At 40.4% G+C, this 23,604-nt stretch overlaps 1 protein-coding gene across 2 annotated transcripts in view; it reads left to right on the top strand.

Annotated features, from left to right (window-relative positions):
- The first annotated feature begins 308 nt into the window (after positions 1-308).
- CPE (carboxypeptidase E) overlaps positions 309-23,604 on the top strand; it is a 127,182-nt gene continuing 103,886 nt past the window's right edge. For both annotated transcript variants that reach the window (XM_064273594.1, XM_064273595.1), the window contains exon 1: positions 309-747. In XM_064273594.1, the coding sequence (XP_064129664.1) occupies positions 441-747 (307 nt within the window). In that variant the 5' untranslated portion in view covers positions 309-440. The remainder of the gene's footprint in view (positions 748-23,604) is intronic.

Genomic DNA, 23,604 nt, shown 5'->3' with positions numbered 1-23,604 from the left:
ACAACAGCTTTCCCTAAACCCAGACTTTCGCTGTCGTTTCACCTGCATCGCCCCCGGCGCCATTTGGCATTTGACGTGGTTTTGAGCTAACAAACACCGCCTGCCGCCCTCCCGGATTCGCCCCGGCTCCCGACTCCTGCGCCCAGCGCCGGGAGGGATCTGCGCCCCGCCGCGCCCCCTCGTCGCAGTGGTTTCTCCTGCAGCTCCCCTGGGCTGGGCGGCCAGTAGTGCGGCCCGCAGAGCCGCGGCAGCGCCCCTCTCCTCTGGGGGGCCCCAGCGCGCGCGCCGACACTCATTCAGCCCAGGAAGGTGAGGCGAGAGGAGGCTGGTGCGCAGCTTGTCGCCCCTCGGCAGCGCGGCCAGCCAGCCCCGGAGCCGGGCAGACAAAAGGGACCGCAGGGTGCAGGCAGGCGCGACCCGCGGCGGGCCCGAGCGCAGCGATGGCCGGGCCAGGCGGCAGGGCGCTGCTGGCGCTGTGCGGGACACTGGCCGCCTGCGGGTGGCTGTTGGGCGCCCAAGCCCAGGAGCCCGGGACGTCCGCGGCGGGCATGAGGCGGCGCCGGCGGCTGCTGCAGGAGGACGGCATCTCCTTCGAGTACCACCGCTACCCCGAGCTGCGCGAGGCTCTGGTGTCCGTGTGGCTGCAGTGCACCGCCATCAGCAGGATCTACACCGTGGGGCGCAGTTTCGAGGGCCGCGAGCTCCTGGTCATAGAGCTGTCCGACAACCCCGGGGTCCATGAGCCTGGTGAGGACGCTGGCCCCTGTCATGCCTGGTGGGGTGGGGTCCCCGAGGGCGGCAGAGGGTGGGACTGTGGGCGGTGGGGGAAGGAGGGAAAGGTGAGCTCATGGGTGCCTCCTGGAAAAGGGAGTCTGCTGTGGAAGGTGGAAGGTGGAAGGGGTGAAGATGAGGAAGAACCGCTGCCAGACGCTGGGATCCCAACCCCTACCCTACTCCCCTCATCCCAAAGCCTCTCCCCAGCCCTGGTCCACCGTTCGGTGATGATACGCCTGAGAGGTTGGAGAAGGTGGGGGTAGGAGTACGGAGCACACAAACGCTGCGGTCACTGTCATGTTGCTGTATCAGAGACGGCGGGATAATTGGAGATTCTCAGGGAGGGGGGCAAGCTTCCTTGCAGGCAGGAGTGGAAAGATGAGCTGCACACAGCAGAGGGTGAGAGGAAACGAAAGACAGCCATTCGTCGTTTGTTTCCTAGTAGGCCCTGAGTACCCATCCCTACCTGTACGTGCCTCTTAGGTACACCCTGTGCTGTGGACGCCCGGGAGATCTCACAGACATTGCCAGTACTGGGCTGATGGTGTGTGCAGACTCCTAGGTTCTCCTCGGAGGGTGAAAAGTGGCCTCTGATGGACATTCCGATTTTCAACCGGTACATGACCTTTATTAAGGAAAATAAAGACTATTCTATTTTCTCTGCTTTTTTCTTTTTTTAGCCACCTGTGAGGAATAGTTTGGAACCAGGTTTTTATTCCATCCGATGCTCCCCCGTAGCCATCTAATGCAGCTTCCTACTGAGTATGAGTTAAGCCATATTTTAGTTTATGTGAAATGCCATGCATTTAGTTTAGTAAAGAGCTATTTTTAAAACATGTTCTTGGGGGCTTTTTTTTTCCGGTATGTTTCTGTTTTTTTTGCTGAAGTTACCTAATTCTTTAGGCCTGGTCTTCTATGGGGCAGTTCTACTCGGTCCTGTAGGGTCGCTATGAGTTGGAATGGACTTGTGGGTAACGGGTTTGGTTATTATTATTATTTTTGGTCTTCTGAAGGCAAAGGCATTGTTAAAGTAATCTGAGTGACCAGTATTAGCATAGGATTTTTTTTTTAATGACAATGAAAGCAAGAAAAACAGGCTGAAAATTCTCAATGCAGGGCCAGAATAGCTTTATCATGATATATAAAAACCAAACTGAGAAGGATTAAAATAGGTGGTTGATAGAAATGTTTTGATCTCCCAACATTTGATTTATTGAATGATAAATCTTCAAGCAGGAAACATTTCTTACATTCAAATAATATGAACAAAAAGGTTTGTGTACGTTTGCTGTCAAAATCCTAAAATCAGATCATAGAAAACATTTTATATAATGTGCGTTAGCAGGTTTCCACTTGTAGAATTGGCAGTTTTGAGAATTAGTTTGGTACGGTCATCTGGAGATAAAAATTTAAGATGTGATGACTCAGTTTCAGATAGCCAAAGCCAAAAGGCATCCTAACCAGAACCAAAACCCAAACCCATCGCTGTCGAACCGATTTTGACTCACAGCGACGCTTTGGACAGAGAACTACCCCATAGGGTTTCCAAGGAAGAGTTAGTGGATTCAAACTGCCAACCTTTTGTTAGCAGCCGAGCTCTTAGCTACTGTGCCATCAGGGCTCCCAAAGACATCCTTGGCGCAGTTAATGGTAATCTAAAATTTGTGATTTTCCTGGTGGTGCAGTGGTTAAAGAGCTGGGCTGTTAACCAGAAGCTGGCAGTTCAAATCCACCAGCCGCTCCTTGGAAACCCTATGGGGCAGTTCTACTCTGTCCTATAAGGTCACTATAAGTCAGAATTGACTCCATAGTGTGGAGGTCTGATCTATACATAAGTTTGGTAGTACTTGTATGAATTAACATTTTAGAAAGTTTGGGTAAAGGAAAATGTTCACTATTCTTAAATAGGCTTCAAATTCCTTTTAGATTAAAATGTTTTAAGGCATGAAAAAGCAGTGGGGGTTTTCGGTTTTTTTTGGTACTTAATTAGAACCTTTTGTCATTCTGAGTTTTGAAGAGACTATGTGAAAGTTAATACTTATTAACTTTTTGATTTCTTGTTTCAGGTTTGAAACAAGATGATATTGTCAGGAGGTGATATACTTTGGAAAATGAAAATATTTTCGTTGCTTGAATATCTAAAACGCAAAGTCTATCAAAATTTGTAAATCCCATTTTTAGACTATAAGCTCTATGAGGTAGGAACCCAGAACAGGTCTGGTACACAGCAGACATTCAATATACACTCCAGAAAAAATGAATCGGTGTATGATTGAATAACACAGTGTTTTAAAATAACAATGTTGTGTTCCTCACAAACAAAATGCACAGATTTAATTGAACTTCCAGAAAAAAAAAAAAAACCAAACCCACTGCCATGGAGTCGATTCTGACTCATAGCGACCCTATAGGATAGAGTAGAACTGCCCCATAGAGTTCCAAGGAGCGCCTGGTGGATTCGAACTGCCGACCTTTTGGTTAGCAGCCGTAGCACTTAACCACTATGCCAGCAGGGTTTCCTTAATTGAACTTACAAAGATGAAATCAGAAATGCTTTATATTATGTGCTTTATAATTCTTTGTTAAGTGATGGGAGATCTAAGTCCATGGTATTGCCTAATAATAGAATACAAATGTCTATTGTATTTTAAAACATGGAAATAAACTATTTTGAGCCAACACTAAAAAAAAAAGCACAATTGATTTTCTTCCTCTTCCACTTTTTACGAGAGAATAATAGGTTAGAGATCTTCAGGGAACTAGAGGTCTGATCTATACATAAGTTTGGTAGTGCTTGAATGAATTAATGTTTTAGAAAGTTTGGGTAAAGGAAAATGTTCACTATTCTTAAATGGCCTTCAAATTCCTTTTAGATTAAAACATTTCAAGGCCTGAAAAAGAAATATCCATACTGCAAAACCAAAATGAACCCAAACTCATTGCTGTTAAGTCAATTCCAACTCAGAGCAACCCTACAGGACAAAGTAGTGCTGCCCCATACGGTTTCCAAGGAGTGGCTCGTGGATTTGAACCGCTGAACTTTTGTTTAGCAGCCAGAGCTTTTAACCACAGTGCCACCAGGGCTCAATCCATACCATACTGAGGTAGGAATGGATCCCTTTAGTGTTTCTTGAGCACCTGTTCACTCAAGGTGCACCAGGTTCTATAGGTTGTATAGTGATACACAAGAATCAGAAGTTTGAAGGACAACATGAAGGTATGATTGGTTGTAATAATGGTGGTGGAAGTACAGGAGAAAGACTAGGGACACTAGGTCAGGGTGATTTAGTTACTGAAGAGTGGATGAAAGAAGACAGGAGATGAAGAGATGGTTGAGGTTTACCAACTTCAATGCAGCTTATATAGATGTAAGTTTTAACAGAACCCACTGTTTTTGAAAGAGGGCAAAGGTGTTAACTATTTTTACCTTTTAAATACTTTATTTTTTTTGTTCGAATAATATTTCTGATTAAGATATTAGTGAATAATGTTTAGCTTAACAAATTCATTTGCTTGACTACAACTTTTAATGAAGTTGCTCATATTTATTTTATTTTCCAACAAGAGAGCCGTGTCAAGTTTGTTAATTAGCTTTCTTAAATTCTCTAAAACAACACGTAACAAACACACAAAGCCCTTCCCTGTGGTAGAACCAGCAAGTGAGAAGTTTACTTGGTTAGGCAGCAGTTTATGAATAGAAGGTGTTTGTTGACACCACCAGCTCTCTTCCTGAGCAGAAAGAATTGATCTTTGTAGTTGTTTGGTGGTAGGATGTGGAAAATGATTTACTCTTTCAGACCTTCAACATTTGGATTCATTAAAAAGGGAAAGAAAATTCTGTTTTGAATTGATCAGGGAGGGAAGGATGACACCACAGGAATCAGGTTGATTCTTGACTAGCTGAATATTGGGTCTCCGACATCCTTTTGTGTCACTTCAGAGACCTGAAAAAATATGTTGGAGGAGGGTTGCAGGTTGTGGAGTTTGAAATTAACTTAAGGAATTTGGTCTTTGTCCTGATTCCTGAGAGATAACCTCGAAAAACTTGAAATTTCCCCAGTAATCCTAAGAGTTTTTGATGGGGGCTCCAGACCACACCTAACCTAACCCCCACTAAAGGATCTTGACAGGGAAACTTCATGAGCTTCCTGGTTGGTGACAGACATCAATGAATGTGGGAGGGTAGCATGTCTCTTTTTGGGACATGGAAGCTTTGCGTTGGGAACCCTCCCAGATCTCACCCCATGTATCTTCATTTTATATCATTTTTGCTATAATAAAACTGTGCTTTCCTTGAGTTCTGTGAGTCCTTCTAGCAAATTATTGTACCCAAGGGAGTAGTGGGAGCTAGTAGGTCAGAAGTGAAGAGAGCTGAGAATCCCTGAGCTTATGACTGTTATCCTGAGGGAGTAAAGAAAAAAAAAAAAGGGAACCCCCAAATTTATAGCCAACAAGTCAGAAGTCAGGAGAGCCCTGGAGACTCCTGAGTTTACTCTTGGCATCCAGAAGGGGTAGCAGAAAAAGCCCAAATTTGAAGCCAGAAGGTCAGAGATGAGGGTGTCCTGGGGACTAGAAAGCTTGGCGCTAGTGTCTGAGGTCTTGGACAGACTTGTGAGATCTGACCTAGCTCTGGGTCGTTAGGATCAGAGGAAGAAGTACTGCATGTGCCGGTGGTGTCAGCGCAGAAGCATCAGAGAAGTGGGAACTAGGGACTTGACTTTCCGCTCACCAGTATTAACCAGCCTTGATTAGCAGAACTGCAAGAGGTCTTCACACCAGCCTCATCTCCAAAGACACTGTGAGTCTGGACCCAGATACCTTCTTCCTGTGCTGGGAGTTAATGCTCCTCGTCCATGTAGGACTGGGATGAAGGCTGTGCCTAAGGTTGCTTAGACTGGGTCCTCGACTCATTCTAGGTACTCAGATATGTCCCTGTTAGATGTGATACTTGCCAGGCATGACCATATTCTGCATTTTTCTTTCCTTTTGCTTATATTTTATCCTTTTCTTGATATTTCTACACATACAGACTCATGCGTCCAAACTCAAACATATATTCTCGTAAGCATGCATATCCATCATTGCAGTACTAATAAAAGAAACTTCTATTAATTTATGTCTCAGTAATGGAATCCACATTCCCAGACCACTCCTCCCAAAGTTAAATACAAATTGAGATTATTCTGTTTGAAACATGTATTCTTCTACATGGAGTTTAAGATGGCTTTTGGGGAGTAGATTTGATTTATACCTAGAATGCTGTCTTAAAAAATTCTTTACAGCAGAGATTTTTCTCTCCCAAATGTTGGAATGATTATTTTGGATCTATTTCCTAAAAAAAATCTGTTAAAATTTAAAGTGTATGCATGCCGAAAAGCATTTGCCAAATATTGAGATGGAACATTTAATGCTGGCAACATTTCTATTCAGCTCGAAAAGAGACACGGGGATTTTGATTACTTGTATGACCTCTTTTCATACCAGATAAGCACTCACTACTTTATTAGTGGGAAATAATTATGATTGACCAGCACCATACGTTTGGTGGAGTCCTGGCAGTGCAGTGGTTAAGTGCTATGGCTGCTAACCAAAAGGTTGGCAGTTCAAATACACCAGCTGCTCCTTGCTATGGGGCAGTTCTACTCTGTCCTTCCTGTAGGGTCACTATGGGTCAGAATCGACTCGATGGCAATGGATGGATGGATACATTTGGTGAAGGTAGATGTTAGATTCTGGGGAAAGACCTAGATGTACTACATGTGGTCAAGAGTTCTTTTTAGACCCTAGTGAGCCAAAGAAACTCTTGCCAGAAGTAATGTTCTTGAATGACTTCTGATTGGCTAATGGCAGAGAGGGGAAATTAGGCTGGTTCCTAACATTTTATCCTGTGCTCAGACAAAATAGGTAGCTTTCTATGGAAACTGATCTGAGAGGTGGCAAACGAATCACCATCTGATTGGCATATCATAGGGGTGAAACTCTACCTTTACGGTCACTTCCTTTGAGAGAGACGTTAAGAAATGCAAAAACAGCCCCTGCAAGGGGTGACACATTAACCCAGATTTTCCCAAAATGTATTCAATGGAACATTATTTCAGCCATGTTCAATAGGGATTAGGTAACCGAAGATAAAGAGATTTGTATATTGCAAGACTTACCAGAACCATCTAATGTGCTATTGTTGTTTCAAATCTCCAAGGTAGATGTGTAGTATGTACTATTTCTTTATCTTTCTTTCACCAAGGAACCCCTTTTTTTCAAGCAGCTTATCTTGGAAATAGTGTTATACTAGTCTGAGAAACACCCGTTGCCATTGAGTCGATTCTGACTCATAGTGACCCTACAGGACAGAGTAGAACTGCCCTATAGGGTTTCCAAGGCTGTAATCTTTCTGGAAGCAAGCTGCCATATCTTTCTTCCATCATGTGGCTGGTGGGTTTGAACTATTGACCTCTCGATTAGCAGCTGAGCTCTTAACCACTGTGCCACCAGGGCTCCTTTTGAGAAACACAGCATTAGCTTATTATCATTCATTATTATTTCATTAAGGATTAATTTGCTAGTTCTCTAGTAAAGATCCTCAAAAACAGGAGACCCTCAGGGATGGGGAACATATGTTTTCTACTTCTTTTGTCCATAAACAGCTAACATAGTGATTTATGTACAGCAAGCTCTTAAGACATGCTTATTGAATTGGGAACATGATTCTGAGGCAATGAGACGGTACAGATAATTTTGATTGAAAAGATTAAGACAAATGGATACCAATTCTTCTTTTGTTATTAACTAGTTGCATGCATTTAACTTTTGCTTACTTTTGTCTCTTGTCTATAACATGGGAATACTTAAAAGCATTCACCTCACAGAATTGTTGTGAGGCCAGAGGAGTAGAATATATAGAAAGTAATTTAATGAAGCTGCTTGCACCTAGATATTGAGAAGGTGGACTATTTTGTAAAATTTTCCTTCACTTTCAGTTGGTCTGGAAACTGTGATCCATAGGCTTCACATTCCCTCAGAGTAGGCCCTTGGCTGGGCCATCAGATGAGATCTACTTTCACTGGGCCTGCCGAATGCTTTTGCAGAAGTCCAGTTGACAACCCTGAAGGACTTTTTCCCTCTCAGCCCTGTTTCCCCTTCATCACTGTTTTCTTGTTAACAAGTGCTTGCCTTTCATAGACTTTTCAAATGTGAGGCATTTCTGATTTTCTTCAGTTTTCCATACTGTTTTGCTTCATTCACTAGGAAGAGCAAAAGCGGTTGTCATTATTGAGAATGTCTTTACAGTTTTTTCTTTAGGTAGCTAAATGAATGCAGGGCACTTCCGACGTTGACTTTGGCAGCTAACTCACTTTTGTAAAGAATTTATAATGAAACTGACTAACTTATTTTTTTTCAGGCTCATCTAAATGGAAAGATCTTTTTTAAGACCTCCTTTCTCATTCCTCCCCCCACTTTCTTACCCTCACTGAAGTCCTTTCTTTGTGTTTCCTTTGTTCTTTGAAGAGCTATGACATGTAGGTTTACAGTGTTAGCTTTGATGTCAGGGGGCCTGGGTTGAAACCCTGACTCTTCCTTTTCTTAGCTAAGCATTCTTGGCAATCGATTAACTTCTCTCGAGGCTCCAGATTCATCACCTATGAAATGACAATAATGTGATGATTACATAAAGTCATTAATATAATGGTCTTTAATTCAATATGTGGCAGCAATTATTATTAACTCTATTATCGCATTTTCCATTGTTGGCCTATATTACCATCCAGTAGACTGTGAACTTCTTGTGGTCAGGAATTATGTCTTGTCCATTTCTGTATCCAAAAGTCTAGGACTCTGTTAGGACATAGTGGCTACGGAATGAATATTTGTTGAATAAATGGCATTTCTGCAACAGGCAAAAGTGCACATAACAGAACCAACCTGCGTTTAAGTTCAGTGTTGACATGATGCATGTTAGCATGCCAGAAGAGAGGTATGGACAACACGAAAGGTTAGAAATGGCGGTTTTCTTTTGTCTGGACTTAGATTTTATTGTGCAGCATTCAGTTTTGCGTCGTGGAGAAATCCACCAGCTGCACGTCTTTTCAAGTGTCTCTGGTGTACTTGTGTTTGTTGTCTGCTGTAAGTGGTCTGGTAGGAAGCTCTCTTTCTCCTGGCCTATAAATTAGGAGGTTAAGTATGAGACATTTTAGCAAGTTTAGACCTTTTTTAAGTGTTAAATAAAAGTTGCAAAGAGAGCCAGTAGAAATTTATTTAGTAAAAATTTTGCATTTAAATAATCTGCAGGAGGCGTTAGTATTCCACGCTAAGGCCCAGAGCTGTCTGTGTGAAAGTCATACACCCCCAGATTTAATTTTTTTCCCTTCATGAAATGGTATTGAAATCATGCACTTGAAAATGCCGTAAAGATTTATTTGACAGTTAGTTGAAACATCAAATAAGCTTACATTTGAAACATGTTTAAAATTGCTCTCTCCTCCCCACCCATTAGTTACTGGAATCACCATGAATCCATGGCTCTGTGAATGTTTCTCTTTCTTTTTTAAAATTCAGGATATGGCGTTTTGTAAGAAACCTAGCGGCCAGCTCTTTCTAATAAAACAGCCTGTTTGTGTTACCAGTAACCTGAAAAAGCTTCTTGCAGTCAAGTTATTCCAACTCATAGTGACCCTATTGGCCGGAGTAGAACTGCCCCATAGAGTTCCCAACGAGTGCCTGGTGGATTTGAACTGCAGACCTTTTGGTTAGCAGCCATAGCACTTAACCACTACACCACCAGGGCTTCTGTATTACCAACATCTTTTATTATTTCGAAAGGATTTACATATATCTTTTACTGTCCCTAAATCTTCGAAAGATAAGGTGGCTGTCGTAAAATATTATAAGGTTGACGCTTAAGCAAAAACAAGTGAGTTAATTATAATAATACGCTCTGGGACAACTTTCTATTGTCAGTAATTTTTTTTTAGAAAAACTGCTCATTTCAAAACCACTGCTGAGCATCATCGTTCTAGAATAGCGATAATAAAAAAGAATACTTATATCTAAGACATTTGATTTCAAACGAAAGCCGATTATTTACAAAGTGGAGGCAGAGCATTATCACTAGGGTTATTCTGATAGGGAGACTATTCAGAAAGAAAAAAGGAGAAGGGACTATATAGCAGTGGTGGGGGAGGGGACGATTGCAGCGGGGAGCGCACTGGACCGTAAGATCTGCAAGTGTCTTCAAGACTTAGGGAAAATTTGTTTTCTTCTCCAGAGGCTGAGAGTAAACAAGGCTAGGAAGAACCCAGGTGTGAGGAAGTGGGATGAGCAGGTGACATCATCGGATAGGAAATCAAAGAAGGTTTTGTGCTGAGACCAGCCTAGTCCCTGGAATGGGGCCTTAAAAAGCGGTAGTGTGCTGGCTCAGACTTGGGGCTGGGAGGGAGGGGAGAAGTCAGGGACTTGAGGGAAGGGGAGAAGCTTAAACAAAGTTGTTTGTTTTTTTTCTTAAATAAGATTTTATTGTGTTTTTGGTTAAAGTTTATACAGCAAATTAGGTTCCCAGGTGACGATTTCTACACAAGTTGTTCAGTGACATTAAAAACAAAACATTGTTGTCGAGTGGATTCCGACTCATAGTGACCCTATAGGACAGAGTAGAGCTGCCCCATAGGGTTTCCAAGGAGCACCTGGTGGATTTGAACTGCCACCTCTTGGTTAGCAGCCATAGCACTTAACCACTACACCACCAGGGTTTCCATAGTGACATTAGATGCAGTTATTTTTTAAGTGAGTCTAAATATAAACTTAAACTCAGGTTGAGTAAAAACAGTTGCTGTATTTATGCACGCCAATGTATTTGAAAGATCAATAGTCTCATTTATTTGCTCAAAGAAGGCAGCTACTCATACATCAGATCCTAAAGCAATACTGTCTGATTGGACCTACTCAGTTCCTCTTCTTACCTGTTGTTGTTGTTGGTTGTTCTGGAGGTGGTCCGGTTCCTGAAGATCCCATTCAAAATAGAATGAAATGTTGCCAGGTCCTGCATCGTTTTCACAATCATTGGTGTACTCAAGTCCATTGTTGCAGCCACTGTGTATTTGAGTGAATTCTAATCTAAGGGACTCGTCTTCCAGACTATATCAGACAATATTCTGTTGTGATCCACAGGGTTTTCATTGGCTAATTTTCAGAGGTAGAACCCAGGCCTTTCTTCCTAGTCTTAGTCTGGAAGCTCTGCTGAAACCTGTCCTCCATGAATGACTCTGTTGGTATTTGACATACTGGTGGCATAGTTTCCAGTATGATAGCAACATGTAAGTCACCGCAGTACAACAAACTGACAGAATGGAAGTCTTCCTACATGCTGTTGTTGTTAGGTGCCATGCACTCAGTCCTGATCATAGTGACCTCCCTATGTACAATAGAACAAAACACTGCCTGGTCCTTCACCATCCTCACAATCATTGCTATGTTTGAGCCCACTGTTGCAGCCACTGTGGCAATCCATCTCATTGAGGGTCTTTCTCTTTTTTACTGACCCTCTACTTTACCAGGCATGATATCCTTCTCCAGGGACTGGTCTCTCCTGATAACCTGTCCAAAGAACTAGAAAATCTTTCCTTCACTGTGAAGCTGCAGTTCACTGCCATTGTCTCATATTTTCCAAAAGATATCTTATTTCTAGAGCTCAGTTCAACAACTTGCACAAATCGTTAAGCCTTGATCATAAGTTCAGGGCAGTAGAACTTTAGTATAAAGATTGGGCTGTCACCCCCCTGACCAATGTTCTCCATGCTCTTTTCTTTTTCTAGCCAAAGGATAATTTTTAATGCAGACTTTTTTCATAACCATTGTAAAAAAGTACTGGGTGGCATTCCAAGCTGAAATCAACTTTCTAAGATAAAAACAAAATGGAGGCCTTTGCCAATACACCTAATACTTTCAATTTAATTAGGAAACATTGGATGAATACCCACTGTGTATATGCTGTTTTACTTTATCTGCCCCTCACTCTTTTAGGCAATGTTTTGCGGATCTTGAAATGTTTTATTTTGTTTCTTGCAGTACAGTCCCTTTTTTACTCCACTTAAGCTTGATATGCGTGCTATATAGCCAGTGGGCACATTACTTGATTCTGCGAAACATGTGCTGCACATGGACCCAAGAGTTAAAGGATCTCCTGTACTATTCTTAACAAACATAAAGACCATATGTATGGGGGAAGTTACTGGAAATGTTAAAGACGTTTGCAAAATAAAATGTGTTTTGTTCTTTTTATATTGTAGGTGGGATGTTGGACATCTGATTTTGAAGTACAACAGACAGACCTATTGAAATACTTTCATTCATTTCAAGTCACGACTGTGTAAAATATACCTTGTTCAGCACAGATTTTTTTTTTTTTTTTTTTAAGTTTACTAGAGGAAACTAGCCTTATTCATTGTGGGGGTTCCGTAAATGTGGAGCCAGCTTCTCAAAATAATCAGCATCATGGGAATTAACTTCACGCACTTTTGTAAACTGCATTAAGTTTACAAAACCAGCAGGACCTTCACAGAGTCCAGACAATGAGAAATCAGCACCTGTTAAATGCATTTTCTCAGGAGACAAATTCGGTTTTTGGAAAATGCTAAAGCAATAAACGAAATACAGATAGATACTTCTTGTGTGACTACTCCATAGACATATACCAAACCAAAATCAAACCTTTTGCCATCGAGTTGACTCCAACTCGTATCGACCCTATAGGACAGAGTAGAACTGCCCCACAGAGTTTCCAAGGAGTGCCTGGTGGATTTGACTGCCAACCTTCTGGTTAGCAGTAGTAGCACTTAACTGCTACGCCACCAGTGTTTCCCCTACACAGTGAATAGTATATAGATGTATGGAAACCCCAGTGGAGTAGTGGTTAAGTGCTACGGCTGCTAATCAAAGGGTTGGCAGTTCAAATCCACCAGGCGCTCCTTGGAAACTCTATGGGGCAGTTCTACTCTGTCCTATAGGGTCGTGATGAGTTGGAATCGACTCAATGGCGCTGGGTTTGGTTTGGATATAGATGTATACCAGATGCTGTCGAGTTGATTCCAACTCATGACAACTCCATGTGTCAGTAAAATTGTGCTCTATAAGGTTTTCAGTGTCTGTTTTTCTTTTTTTTTGGAAGTAGATCGCCAGGCCTTCCTTCTGAAGTGTTCCTTGGTGCACTAATCATTTGCACCACTCAGGAACTTAATAGCCTCAACAGTGGGCTCAAACTCATTAAAGATCCCAGAGATGACACAGGACCAGGCAACATTTTGTTCTGTTATACATAAGGTTGCCATGAGTTGAAGCAATTAACAATAACAAAAAATATAGATATATAGACTAAAATACTTTATAGACATATATAGGTTTTGTCTAGGCTTTGATGATGAGTGGATAACCATGAGTAGAGCAGCCATTTTAAATTGTTTTTAATTTCAAATTGATTTAAGTATTTACGTTTACAGATATCACTTGTGCCTATAAAATAGTCTTCGCTTCTCTTATTTTTACTTTTATTTATAGCTATTATTAGGAATTGAGGAGCTTTTTTTTTTTTCCTGACTAAATCATTTCTCAAACTTTTTCTCTTTCAGAGAGTTTTATTGACCTCTCTAAATATGGTCAGATATTCCACCAGTTTTTAAGTTAATAAACAAACAAACAAACCTGTTGCCATTGAGACAATTCCAACTCATAGCGACCTCATAGGACAGAATAGAACTGCTCCATAGGGTTTCCAAGGAGCAGGTGGTGGATTTGAACTGCCGACCTTTTGGTTATCAGTGTAGCACTTAACCACTGGGCCACCAGCGCTCCCAGGTTTTAAATAGTTTGGCCAAATATGTCTTTTCTTTATTGAGGGTGCTAAATGGGTGTCCTCTGAGGTAGGTTTGGAGAGTCTAATAGATTACTGTGACCCCAAATCATCTTCTCCTCTTCCTCCTTTTTAAGCTTTTTCTCTCTGCTGTGTATATTCAGGTGAGAAAAGGTGGTGGTCTGTATGTCATTTGGGAGGCTTTTGTCTGGTGAACTTGGGTCATAAGCCTGTCAGCATGTGTATAGGCGTGTTTACTGTTAGTCATTTATCACGTAGCTGTCCATCTCTCTTTTTAAACAACCTCAAGTTGGGTCCTGAATGAACAACTTTTCCGTATCTATCACAGGTAAGAAATTACATAATATTTATTTTTATAGGGCCTTAGAGACCCAGGGAGAACTTGCCTATTGTTGAAAAGAAGTGTTTAAAAGAAACACTAAAAATGTAAATTTCCTTCTTTTTTAAAAGAAGATATTACAGTGGTCTTAATTTATTCCTTACAAAAATGCTCATAAATTACTGTCTTTTGTGCACTAGGAAAATATTAGTAAATATATATATATATATATATATATATATATATATAAAATTATACCCTAAGAAAGACAGGTAACTTGAGGAGTTTATTTTTTAAAGAGGCTATTTTAAGAGGTTTCACGGAGCTGTAGAAGGAACAATCTGACCCTTAAAATAGGTTCATGTTGGTTAGGTATGTACTGCCTTACCGAGACTGCCTATTATCAGCTACATAAAAGAACCTTATGTCCTGGCTGCAATGTCCTTAGCACTCTCTGTTTCATTTCTGACAAAAATCAGAGTTGTAAAATGAGGCTTCACAAACGTGGTTGTAAATTCAGTTCTAAGAAATCGCATAAAGCTTTGCTTGGGCTGGAATTTTCCTTCTATCTAAAGGACCATCCTTCTTGGTAATTTCTTAATTTACAAACATACTAAAACTCTAAGAAGGTTGTGGTAACTTATAACCATGTCTAAGTTAAATGTTATAAAATGATTTGGTATGTAAATGTTATTACAATATAACTAAAATAATAATGAACAAATCCAAATATCTAACAAAAATTATAATTTCAATTAAATATAGGACACATTTTAAAATGTCAGTGCTTTATTTTCACAGTTACCAAGTAAGTGACATGTTTTCTCATTTTGTCTGTCCTTTCCTGGATCCAGGGCAGCAACTGCAAGTTTCAGAGTGGACTATCCAGTGGATCTGTCTGGTCCTTAGGTCTCGGTACATTGTTAATGGGTGACATGCTTCAGAATCAATTACACACATTTTATTTTTGTTGGGGTTTTTTTTTTTTTGGTTGCTGCTGATTTGTGTTGTTGATAGAAGACCCCACATGTTACAGAGTAGAACTGCCCCGTAGGGTTTTTTTGGTTGTAATCTGAATGGAAACAGATTGCCAGGCCTGTTTCTTCCGTGGTACCTCTGGGTGGGTTGAGCCTCCAACCTTTGGTTACTAACCTCCCCCCCCCGCCCCGCAAAAACCAAACCCATTGCCTTCCAGTTGATTCCGACTCATAGCGACCCTAGGAAAGAGTAGAACTGCCCCATAGAGCTTCCAAGGAGCACCTGGTGGATTTGAACTGCTGATCTTTTGGTTAGCGGCCATAGCACTTAACCACTCTGCCACAGCTCAAACAGCCTGTGCCACCCAGGGACGTTAATTACAGAAGTCCCCTCCCTTAACTGCGGTTCCGCTTTTGGTAGTTAAATTTACCCTTGGTCCATTGCGGACTAAAAATGTTCAATGAGTACAGAAAAAACAAAGCTAAATCCATTGCCGTCAGTCAATTCAGACTCATAGCAACTCTACAGGACGGAGTAGAACTGCCCCATAGGGTTCCCAAAGAGTAGCTGGTGGATTTGAACTGCTGATCTTTTGGTTATCTAGTGCTGCTGGAACAGATATACCACAAGTGGGTGGCTTTAACAAAGAGAAATTTACTCTTTCACAGTCTAGGAGGCTAGAAGTCTGAATTCAGGGTGCCAGCTCCAGGGAAAGGTTTTCTTTCTCTGTTGGCTCTGGGGGAAAGCTCCTTATCATCAATATTACCCGGTGGAGGGCCTTCTCAGCATAGGTGCCCCGGGTCCAAAGGACACACTATTCTCCTGGCTCTTGTTTCTTGGTAATAGGAGGTCCCCATGTCTCTCTGTTTACTTCTAGCTTTTATATCTCAAAAGGGATTGGTTTAGGACGCAACCTAATCTTGTAGATTGAGTCCTGCCTCATCAACATAACTGCTGCTAATCCCATCTCATTAGCATCATAGAGGTAGGATATACAACACATAGGAAAATCACATCAGATAACAAAATGGTGGACAATCATACAATACTGGGAATCAAGGCCTAGCCAAGGTGACAGATATTTGGGAGGACACATTTCAATCCATGACAAATACTATCCACAGCTTCAGGCATCCATGGGGGTCTTGGAACGTATCCCCTGGGGATAAAGGAGACTACTGCACATGCTTTTCAGATGGAGTTATACACAATTTGCTAAACCATTATCTGTGCATAGGCAAGAACACCCCCTCCTCCACCCTAAGGGCAAACAGCTTTATCAGTGCACAGTGGCAGGTCTCTTCCTTAACCTGTGAGCTTGAAGAGAGGTGGGTCATCTCTGTCACATTTACGGCTGTATCCACAGTGCCTGACACTTGTATTTAATCATGGACTAGAACCCAAGTTAATGCTCCACTTTAGCCTGGTTCTGTTTCTTGTTCTGCTTCTTTGTACATACAGCCCTTGCTCTGCATTTCCTCCTGACCTGCTTTTTAGTAGGATGCAGGCCTACTGTGATGACCCTCATCATTCTGGCTACTTTTCTGTAGCAGAACGAAAGTACAAATTGCAAAGCACTCTTAATCACCAGGAGGACGCCCCTAAAAGTTGTGACCGAAGAGTCAGACAGAGCCATGAGTGGTATTTAGCACTTAATTGCATATAGTTTCAATATTTGAGACAGCTGTATGGTCCTACCAAACAGGGTGATAATGAAAACAAGGAAATAGTCTTTGAAGCAAGATGGAAAATATTTAATTATTTTAAGAACCAAGGAAGTACAAAGTCAAATTAGAGATACAGGCACCTGGGAGGGTATTAAAACCAAAAAAAAACCAACCCTGTTTGCAGTTGGGTCAATTCCGACTCGTAGCGACTCTAATTAACTGGCCTTGAACATTAGTTAGATAGTGCTACACTGTAAGTCTAGGGGTGTGGGCTACATCATCTCCGCTCCCTTCTTTGAGTTTTAGAGTTCATAAAGTGGAAATTATAAAAAAGGATCAGTATGGTAGTCAGGTGGTGAGAAAAATTGCTCTGGATATGTGCAGCTTCAGATGTCACATTTGGCCAGAACCTCAGTCAGCTGGGTTGGCAACCCCCTCACCCCACCATGTTCCTTTGGGAATGGAATTTCAAAACTATGTGGCTTGACATAGCCGTTTCCTTTTTGGGCAAGCATCTTTAGAATAGAAGATTTAGAAATAATGTGTGTATAGTTGGAATATTAAGAACTTTAGAAATATGTGTACAATTGTAATTTTAAGTACTTTTAAACCTTATGATGTTTAATAAAACCACTGCCGTCGAGTCGATAGAGGTTGTAAATGTCTAAAGATTAACATTGTAATTTCAGTAGGAAATACTGTAATTGGGTAATTATTTTAGTTTTGTGATTTTTTAAGTTGAAATTTTAACAAATCTGTAAATAGTATTGGAACATTTAAAAGAATTTAGGAATCATATTTCATTTATTAAATTTATCATATTAAGAAGTTGCAGATGTTTGTCAGTTAAGCATGGCGGTTAAAAAAAGAAATTTTATATGTTAAATTTACGTATACAGTTTGAAATGTTTAATACAATTTAATTAAGTGGTCAAATCTCCCTTTAAGGGATTATAAGTCTGCTAGACTTGTAAACCCTGGTGGTATAGTGGTTAAGCGCTACGGCTGTAAACCAAAAGGTCCGGAGTTTGAGTTCGCCACCCGGTCCTTGGAAACTCTATGGGGCAGTTCTACTCTGCCCTGTAGGGTCGCTGTGAGTCAGAATCGACTCGATGCACTGGGTTTTTTTTAGACTTGTAAAGGAAACCCTGGTGGCATAGTGTTCAAGAGCTACAGCTGCTAATCGAAAGGCTGGCAGTTCGAATCCACCAGGTGCCTGGGCTGCAGGAAGTTTTGGAGGTGTCGAATATGTGCAAAATACTTGATAAATATACCTCCTTCTATGTGTTAATGTATGGGAAGGATTCTATAAGCTTTCCTCAAATCAGCTTCCTTCCAATTAGAACAACCACTGGGTGGAGTCTTGCTTGGAGGGACCTTCCCCAAAGACTTAAGTCTTTGGGGGCGGGGGTTCTGGTATTCCACTGTTGAGTGCAGCTTCTGGGATTAATGGAGTTTCATGTTTTCATATGAGTGAGTTACACACAGCTTTACTGTATCTTCCCAAACCCATTCCTGCTCCTAATTTGTTCTCCACTAGCAACGGTGACCTGAACTGGAAAAACATCATTAAAAGAATAATATAAATTTTATGCATATTTTTAAATTGGTGGGCTGTATGTTGAGGACAATTCTGTGCTTCATTCTAGCAGCAAAATCCATAAACTATGTGATAATCATTACCTATATTTTTCAGTTCCATTTTCCATTATTGCTGGACTTCTGTATATGCTTTTTATAGTTGATTCAGGCTTCTGGATAAATGGGGGGAGGTGGTTGTACTGTTCTAACAAACATTTTCTCTTCTCCTTTGTTTCTATTTCTGTTTACACAAACTGTATCTCAAAAAATTGCATGTAACTTTTAGGAACAGTAATTTCAAGAACATTAATTCAGCATGAGTTTGGAAGCATTTTTCCTGAATAGTCTCTAGACTCTTATTGTTATTTTAATAACAAAGCCAGACCCAATGGTTGCCATAATTCTGTGACCTCTGTGCATGGGGAGAGGAAACGAATGAGAATGTGTTCCTAAATGAATGTACAGAAGAGTGAGACTGACTGGTATTTTCCACAAAGTTCATTGAATAAAGGTAATGTATCTATGGGCTCCATATTTTTTTTTTCTATAAAAACGGTAGCATAAGCAGAACATTCACACCTCTGCCAACATTTCCAGGAGGCCAAGAAGGTCCCCATTTGTAGGTCATACCATGTTTTCCATGATGTTCTCAGTTCTCAGACCAAGGGAACAACACATTTTACAATCTAATAGGTCAAAATAGACCCAGCCACCAACTTGCAGCTATAAATCACCCTAATTGGACAGGTCAGCAAGAAAAGTTAGAGATTCACTAGAATTTGGCAATACCAGACAAATGCTTTCAAACTAGCGCACATTTGGAAATCAAACTCTGAGAAGCAGAGAACGGTAAATGAAGTACATCTTCATTACTGTATGTGTTATGATTTTGTTTCTCTAATGTGATTGTTCGACAATAATAGTCAAGTGCCTACTAGGTGAGTCACATTCTACAAATTGGGGAGACACAAAAGGAGCAACAAATAGCAGTATTTCATCAAGCATTTAGTATTGAAGTATTGTCTCTGACTCTACAGGGAGTAGGGAAAGAGAGAGAGTATCAAGGGAGCATTTTCAAGAAGGAGGTGGGGATTTGAGTGGAATTTAAAGGAGGAATAAAATCTGAAAGGCAAAATTCCAGGCCGGTCAAAGATGATTCATGCTTCTTGTGTCTTTTTCTTCACTGTGCACAGTAGTTGTGACATAAAAGTATTCAATAAATATTGTGACAGATAGTTACATTCTATTAACATGCGAATTTTTACCTTGTTAAGAGAATATATGGCACAGAGAGGTCATTAGTCTTCAGGATATTATTCTTTGGAGTTGATGTCTCTCATCAACTTAAAACTATTTGGAATGGCGATTATATTAACATTTTCTTTACACATGCACACACGCATGTGTACATACATTGTTGTTGTTAGGTGCCGTCGAGTCAACTTTTAACTTACAGAGACCTCCTGTGACAGAGCAGAACGGCCCCACGGGGTTTTCTGGGCTTTAATCTGTATGGAAGCAGATCACCAGGTCTTCTCTCACAGAAGCACTGGGTGGGTTTGAACCACCAACCTTTTGGTTAACAGCCAAGTGCTTAATCATCGTACTACCAGGACTCCTCCATATATGCATATACACACACATATACTCACACAAAGAGTATTAAGCATATAGTATATTAGATATATAAGAAGCAACATATTCTATTTTCCGCCTAAATAACTTTGGTTAAACACTCTGTGGTTAGTCATGGAGTAAAAAGATATGAAATAATTTTGAGTTGGTAAGGCCAATTTCCAGCAGTAAAATATAGCCCAACTCATGTTCTGCTTTGACTATGCAATTCAAAAGTTATGTTTAACAACAACCAGAATAACAAAAATGAGAACAATAAAAAGCAATGTAGTTTGAATTATTGAAGCATGAAATTTCCTTCGCTTTTCTTGAAGCGTTGGCAGCCATTTCAGAACATTCATCCAGCTGCATTTGTCTAATACTTGAGTAACGATCATGTAGTTTGTTGGATGCTTTTGGGAGAGAAATTCACTATGCGGAAACATTTAGTATTTAATTAATTTTGATTAGGGTAACTTCATTTTAAATTACTCCTGATGTTCAACCCAGTCTTCATTAGTGTTACAGAGAATTGTGAAACAGAATTATAGATTTTTTTTCCCTAGTTGGAAGGGACCCTGTCATTTTATAGATGATTAAATTGAGCTTTCAAGGGAGATTAAGCAACCTGCCCAAGGTTGTACAGTTTAGGAGGCCTAGAACCTATTTCCTGATATACAGTTGAGCACTCCTGTCTCAGCCATCTAGTGCTGCTATAACAGAAGTACCACAAGCACATGGCTTTAACAAAGAGAAATTTATTCTCTCACAGTTTAGGAGGCTAGAAGTCTGAATTCAGGGTGCCAGCACCAGGGGAAGGCTTCTTCTGTCTGTCAGTGGTTCTGGGGAAGATTCTTCTGATCAGTCTTCCCTGGTCTAGGAGCTTCTCAGTGCAAGAACCCCTTGTCCAAAGGAAGCCCTCTGCTCCTGGCACTGCTTTCTTGGTGATATGAGATCCCCATGTAACTCTGCTCACTTCTCTTTTTTATGTCTCAAAAGAGATTGACTTAAAACACAATCTAGTCTTGTAGATTCAGTCCTGCCTCATTAACATAACTGCTGCTGATCTTGCCTCATTAACATAATAGAGGTAGAATTTACAACACAGCAAAAATCATGTCAGATGACAAAATGGCGGACAATCACACAATATGGGGAATCATGGCTTAGCCAAGCTGGCAGATATTCTTGGGGGATACGATTCAATCCAAGACAACTCCTTTTAGAGTATTTCCTATAGTAATGGGCACAGATGGGGAAATAAACGTAGCTATTTTATTTCTTATGTGCCCATTGATGGTCATGAGTTGTTTATATGGACTGAAATCTGTGAAGGGGCCTTGGTGGAATGTAATTTATCAGCGTGTTTTTAATTCCTTAGAGCAGAGCTTCCTGAACTTGTGCTGTAAATGGGTATGGGTGTGCCAGAGTGGATGGACAAAGCCTGAAGTGGTGGGAGAGTATGTTGGGTGGCAAAAAGTCAGGAAAGAATTGAAATAAATCACTTCAGCATACAGTAAGTGTATATAGAAAATATTTTTCTTGGCAGTAGAATTCATTTTCTGGGAAGAAACAAGCTTTTGTTGGAAGACTTCTCTGATGAACTCTTTTAGGGGCTTGGCCTTTAGGGCCAAGGAATGAGCTAAATTGAATAAAAAGGAGACGGATGTATTTGGAGGCTGTGTGGAGAGTCAGAGAGAGAGAGGGAAGAAGACTTAATGGTTATGGCTTATGAGGAACATTGGGGATAACAGAAATACGCTTCCTAATTATTTGTAGCATTGATTACTTCAGGGGACGGAATGAAGTACTGAACCTTCCTTCAAAATAGACGATGGCAAAACCAGAGGTTGTTCGAGGAGGAACAGTTACACATAAGTTATAGAGCAATTATGAGAAGTTATTAATAAAGACCAGATACGTACTTTATCACAGTGCTTTGTAGCATGCATAAACCCAAAAAACGGAACCCACTGCCGTCGAGTTGATTCCAACTCATAGCGACCCTATATAGGAGTAATTTTTTTTGGAATTTGAGCCAGGCATCTCCCAACTCTGAACATTTGGGATAAAGTCTTAGGTTCCTGAATTGTGTATTACAAATCAGAATCCTGGTTCCAGGAGAACAAGAGCGCTGGGAGAGGGCCTTTGGGGAGGGTGTTGTGGTTTTTAAGGGAAACTCCACTTGTATGAGTACCAGGCAGAATGAATCATGTATTGTGTTGTTGGAGGTTAGGGGTGGAGAACATAAATAACTGAATTTGGGTGAGGTTCCTTTTTCGGAAATAGTTCTTGTGTTGACCTGCTCATGTGTCTACATTAAATTTTAATGTGAAAATAGTTATTGCACTAAGTATTACATATTTGTTGAAAATGTTTTCCAAACCAACAATCAGGACATAGTTTCTTTATTTCCATATTTGTGAATACTTTATAAAATATGCCACCATTGTGTAAGAGTTGTTGATATTATCTTGCATACTTAATAAATAGCCTTTATTAAAAAGAAGAAATATGAATAGGAACTATGTCTGGAATATAGAGCCCTCTTAAATTATGGGACAGGAAGTAGTGATATGCATTACTGGAAGATTTTAAGAATACGTATGAAATATATATGAGTGATTTTATAAAAAATATATAAACAAAACTACCAAAATTATTAGGCAATAAACTATATTGGTAATTTATAGTCAGGATATGCACAGGCAAGAAGATTCCAAAATCTCTAGGTTAATATTTATGGGAAAGGGTATGTTGCAAGTTCTCCTATGAGCAGGAAATGAGTTAACCATACACATGAAAAGACAAGATAATTTTACAATTAAATCAGGGTAAAATTTCAGGTGAAAATATTCGGTTTGAATTATTCAGATAATTGCTTTAATTCTGCAGTTGACCTCCTGGGCATAGTCGTGGCCTTTGGATGTTACTGAGAGTGGGAGTCCAGGACCAGTCGTCTATCTCAAGTGCGAGATTAGGAAGAAGAGATGGAGAAGAGAGCTCTATGTATGTCGAGGGCCAATGAATAATATTGGTAATGATTTGATGGGGCAGTTTTATTAGCAGCCACTTCTTTACTAGGCTTAAAAAAAAATGCCTTTTTGGGATAGTTTTCTGAGTTCTCTTACAAAAATGGATTAAAATGAAAAGATAGTGGGCCAAGTTTCATCTTGTTTCTTTCTTTCCGTTACGTGTACACTCAGCTGTGAAACCGCATACGTTCTGTACATCTTACGTGGTTCGAAGGTGTCACATGTTAATTCCCATACAGAGCGTTACCCAAGACTGTTGGGAATTGTTGCTTGACCCTCAGAGGACGCTCTGAGGTATCTGTAGACACCTGAAGAACTTAAGAAGTAGAATGACTAAAAAACCAACCAACCAACCAAAAAAACGTGAAGTGAAAGGTTTGTGACAACCCAATCTCGTATGTATGGGGCAGAATAACAGAAGACTGTGCTAATTATAATATGAAGAATAGTTCTCCCTGCTCTTAAGTAACTAAAAAACTAGATTGACTTTGATCTAATTAATTACTGTAAGACCACTGAAATTTTTTTCAGGAAAATCATTTTTTTCTCATCACAAAAAGGAGGTGCCCCAAAGATGTTCCATTTACTTTGCCCTCTTTTTTCTGTTTCTTAAAAAAAAAAAAAAAAGGTGTATCTCTGTTGAATTTCAAATATAGAATTTTCATCAACAAATATTTTTCAGATAACCAAATATGTTCTTTGCACAGTGAGGTTTTTGGTTCATGGGAGATGCATTACATTGGTTCCCTGAGTTAGTTCCTGGAGTCATTTTCACTGGAC

This window comes from Loxodonta africana, chromosome 21 (genome assembly GCF_030014295.1).
Source record: "Loxodonta africana isolate mLoxAfr1 chromosome 21, mLoxAfr1.hap2, whole genome shotgun sequence".
In the NCBI taxonomy this organism is placed as follows: domain Eukaryota; kingdom Metazoa; phylum Chordata; class Mammalia; order Proboscidea; family Elephantidae; genus Loxodonta; species Loxodonta africana.
This window is presented reverse-complemented; position numbering and strand designations above follow the sequence as displayed.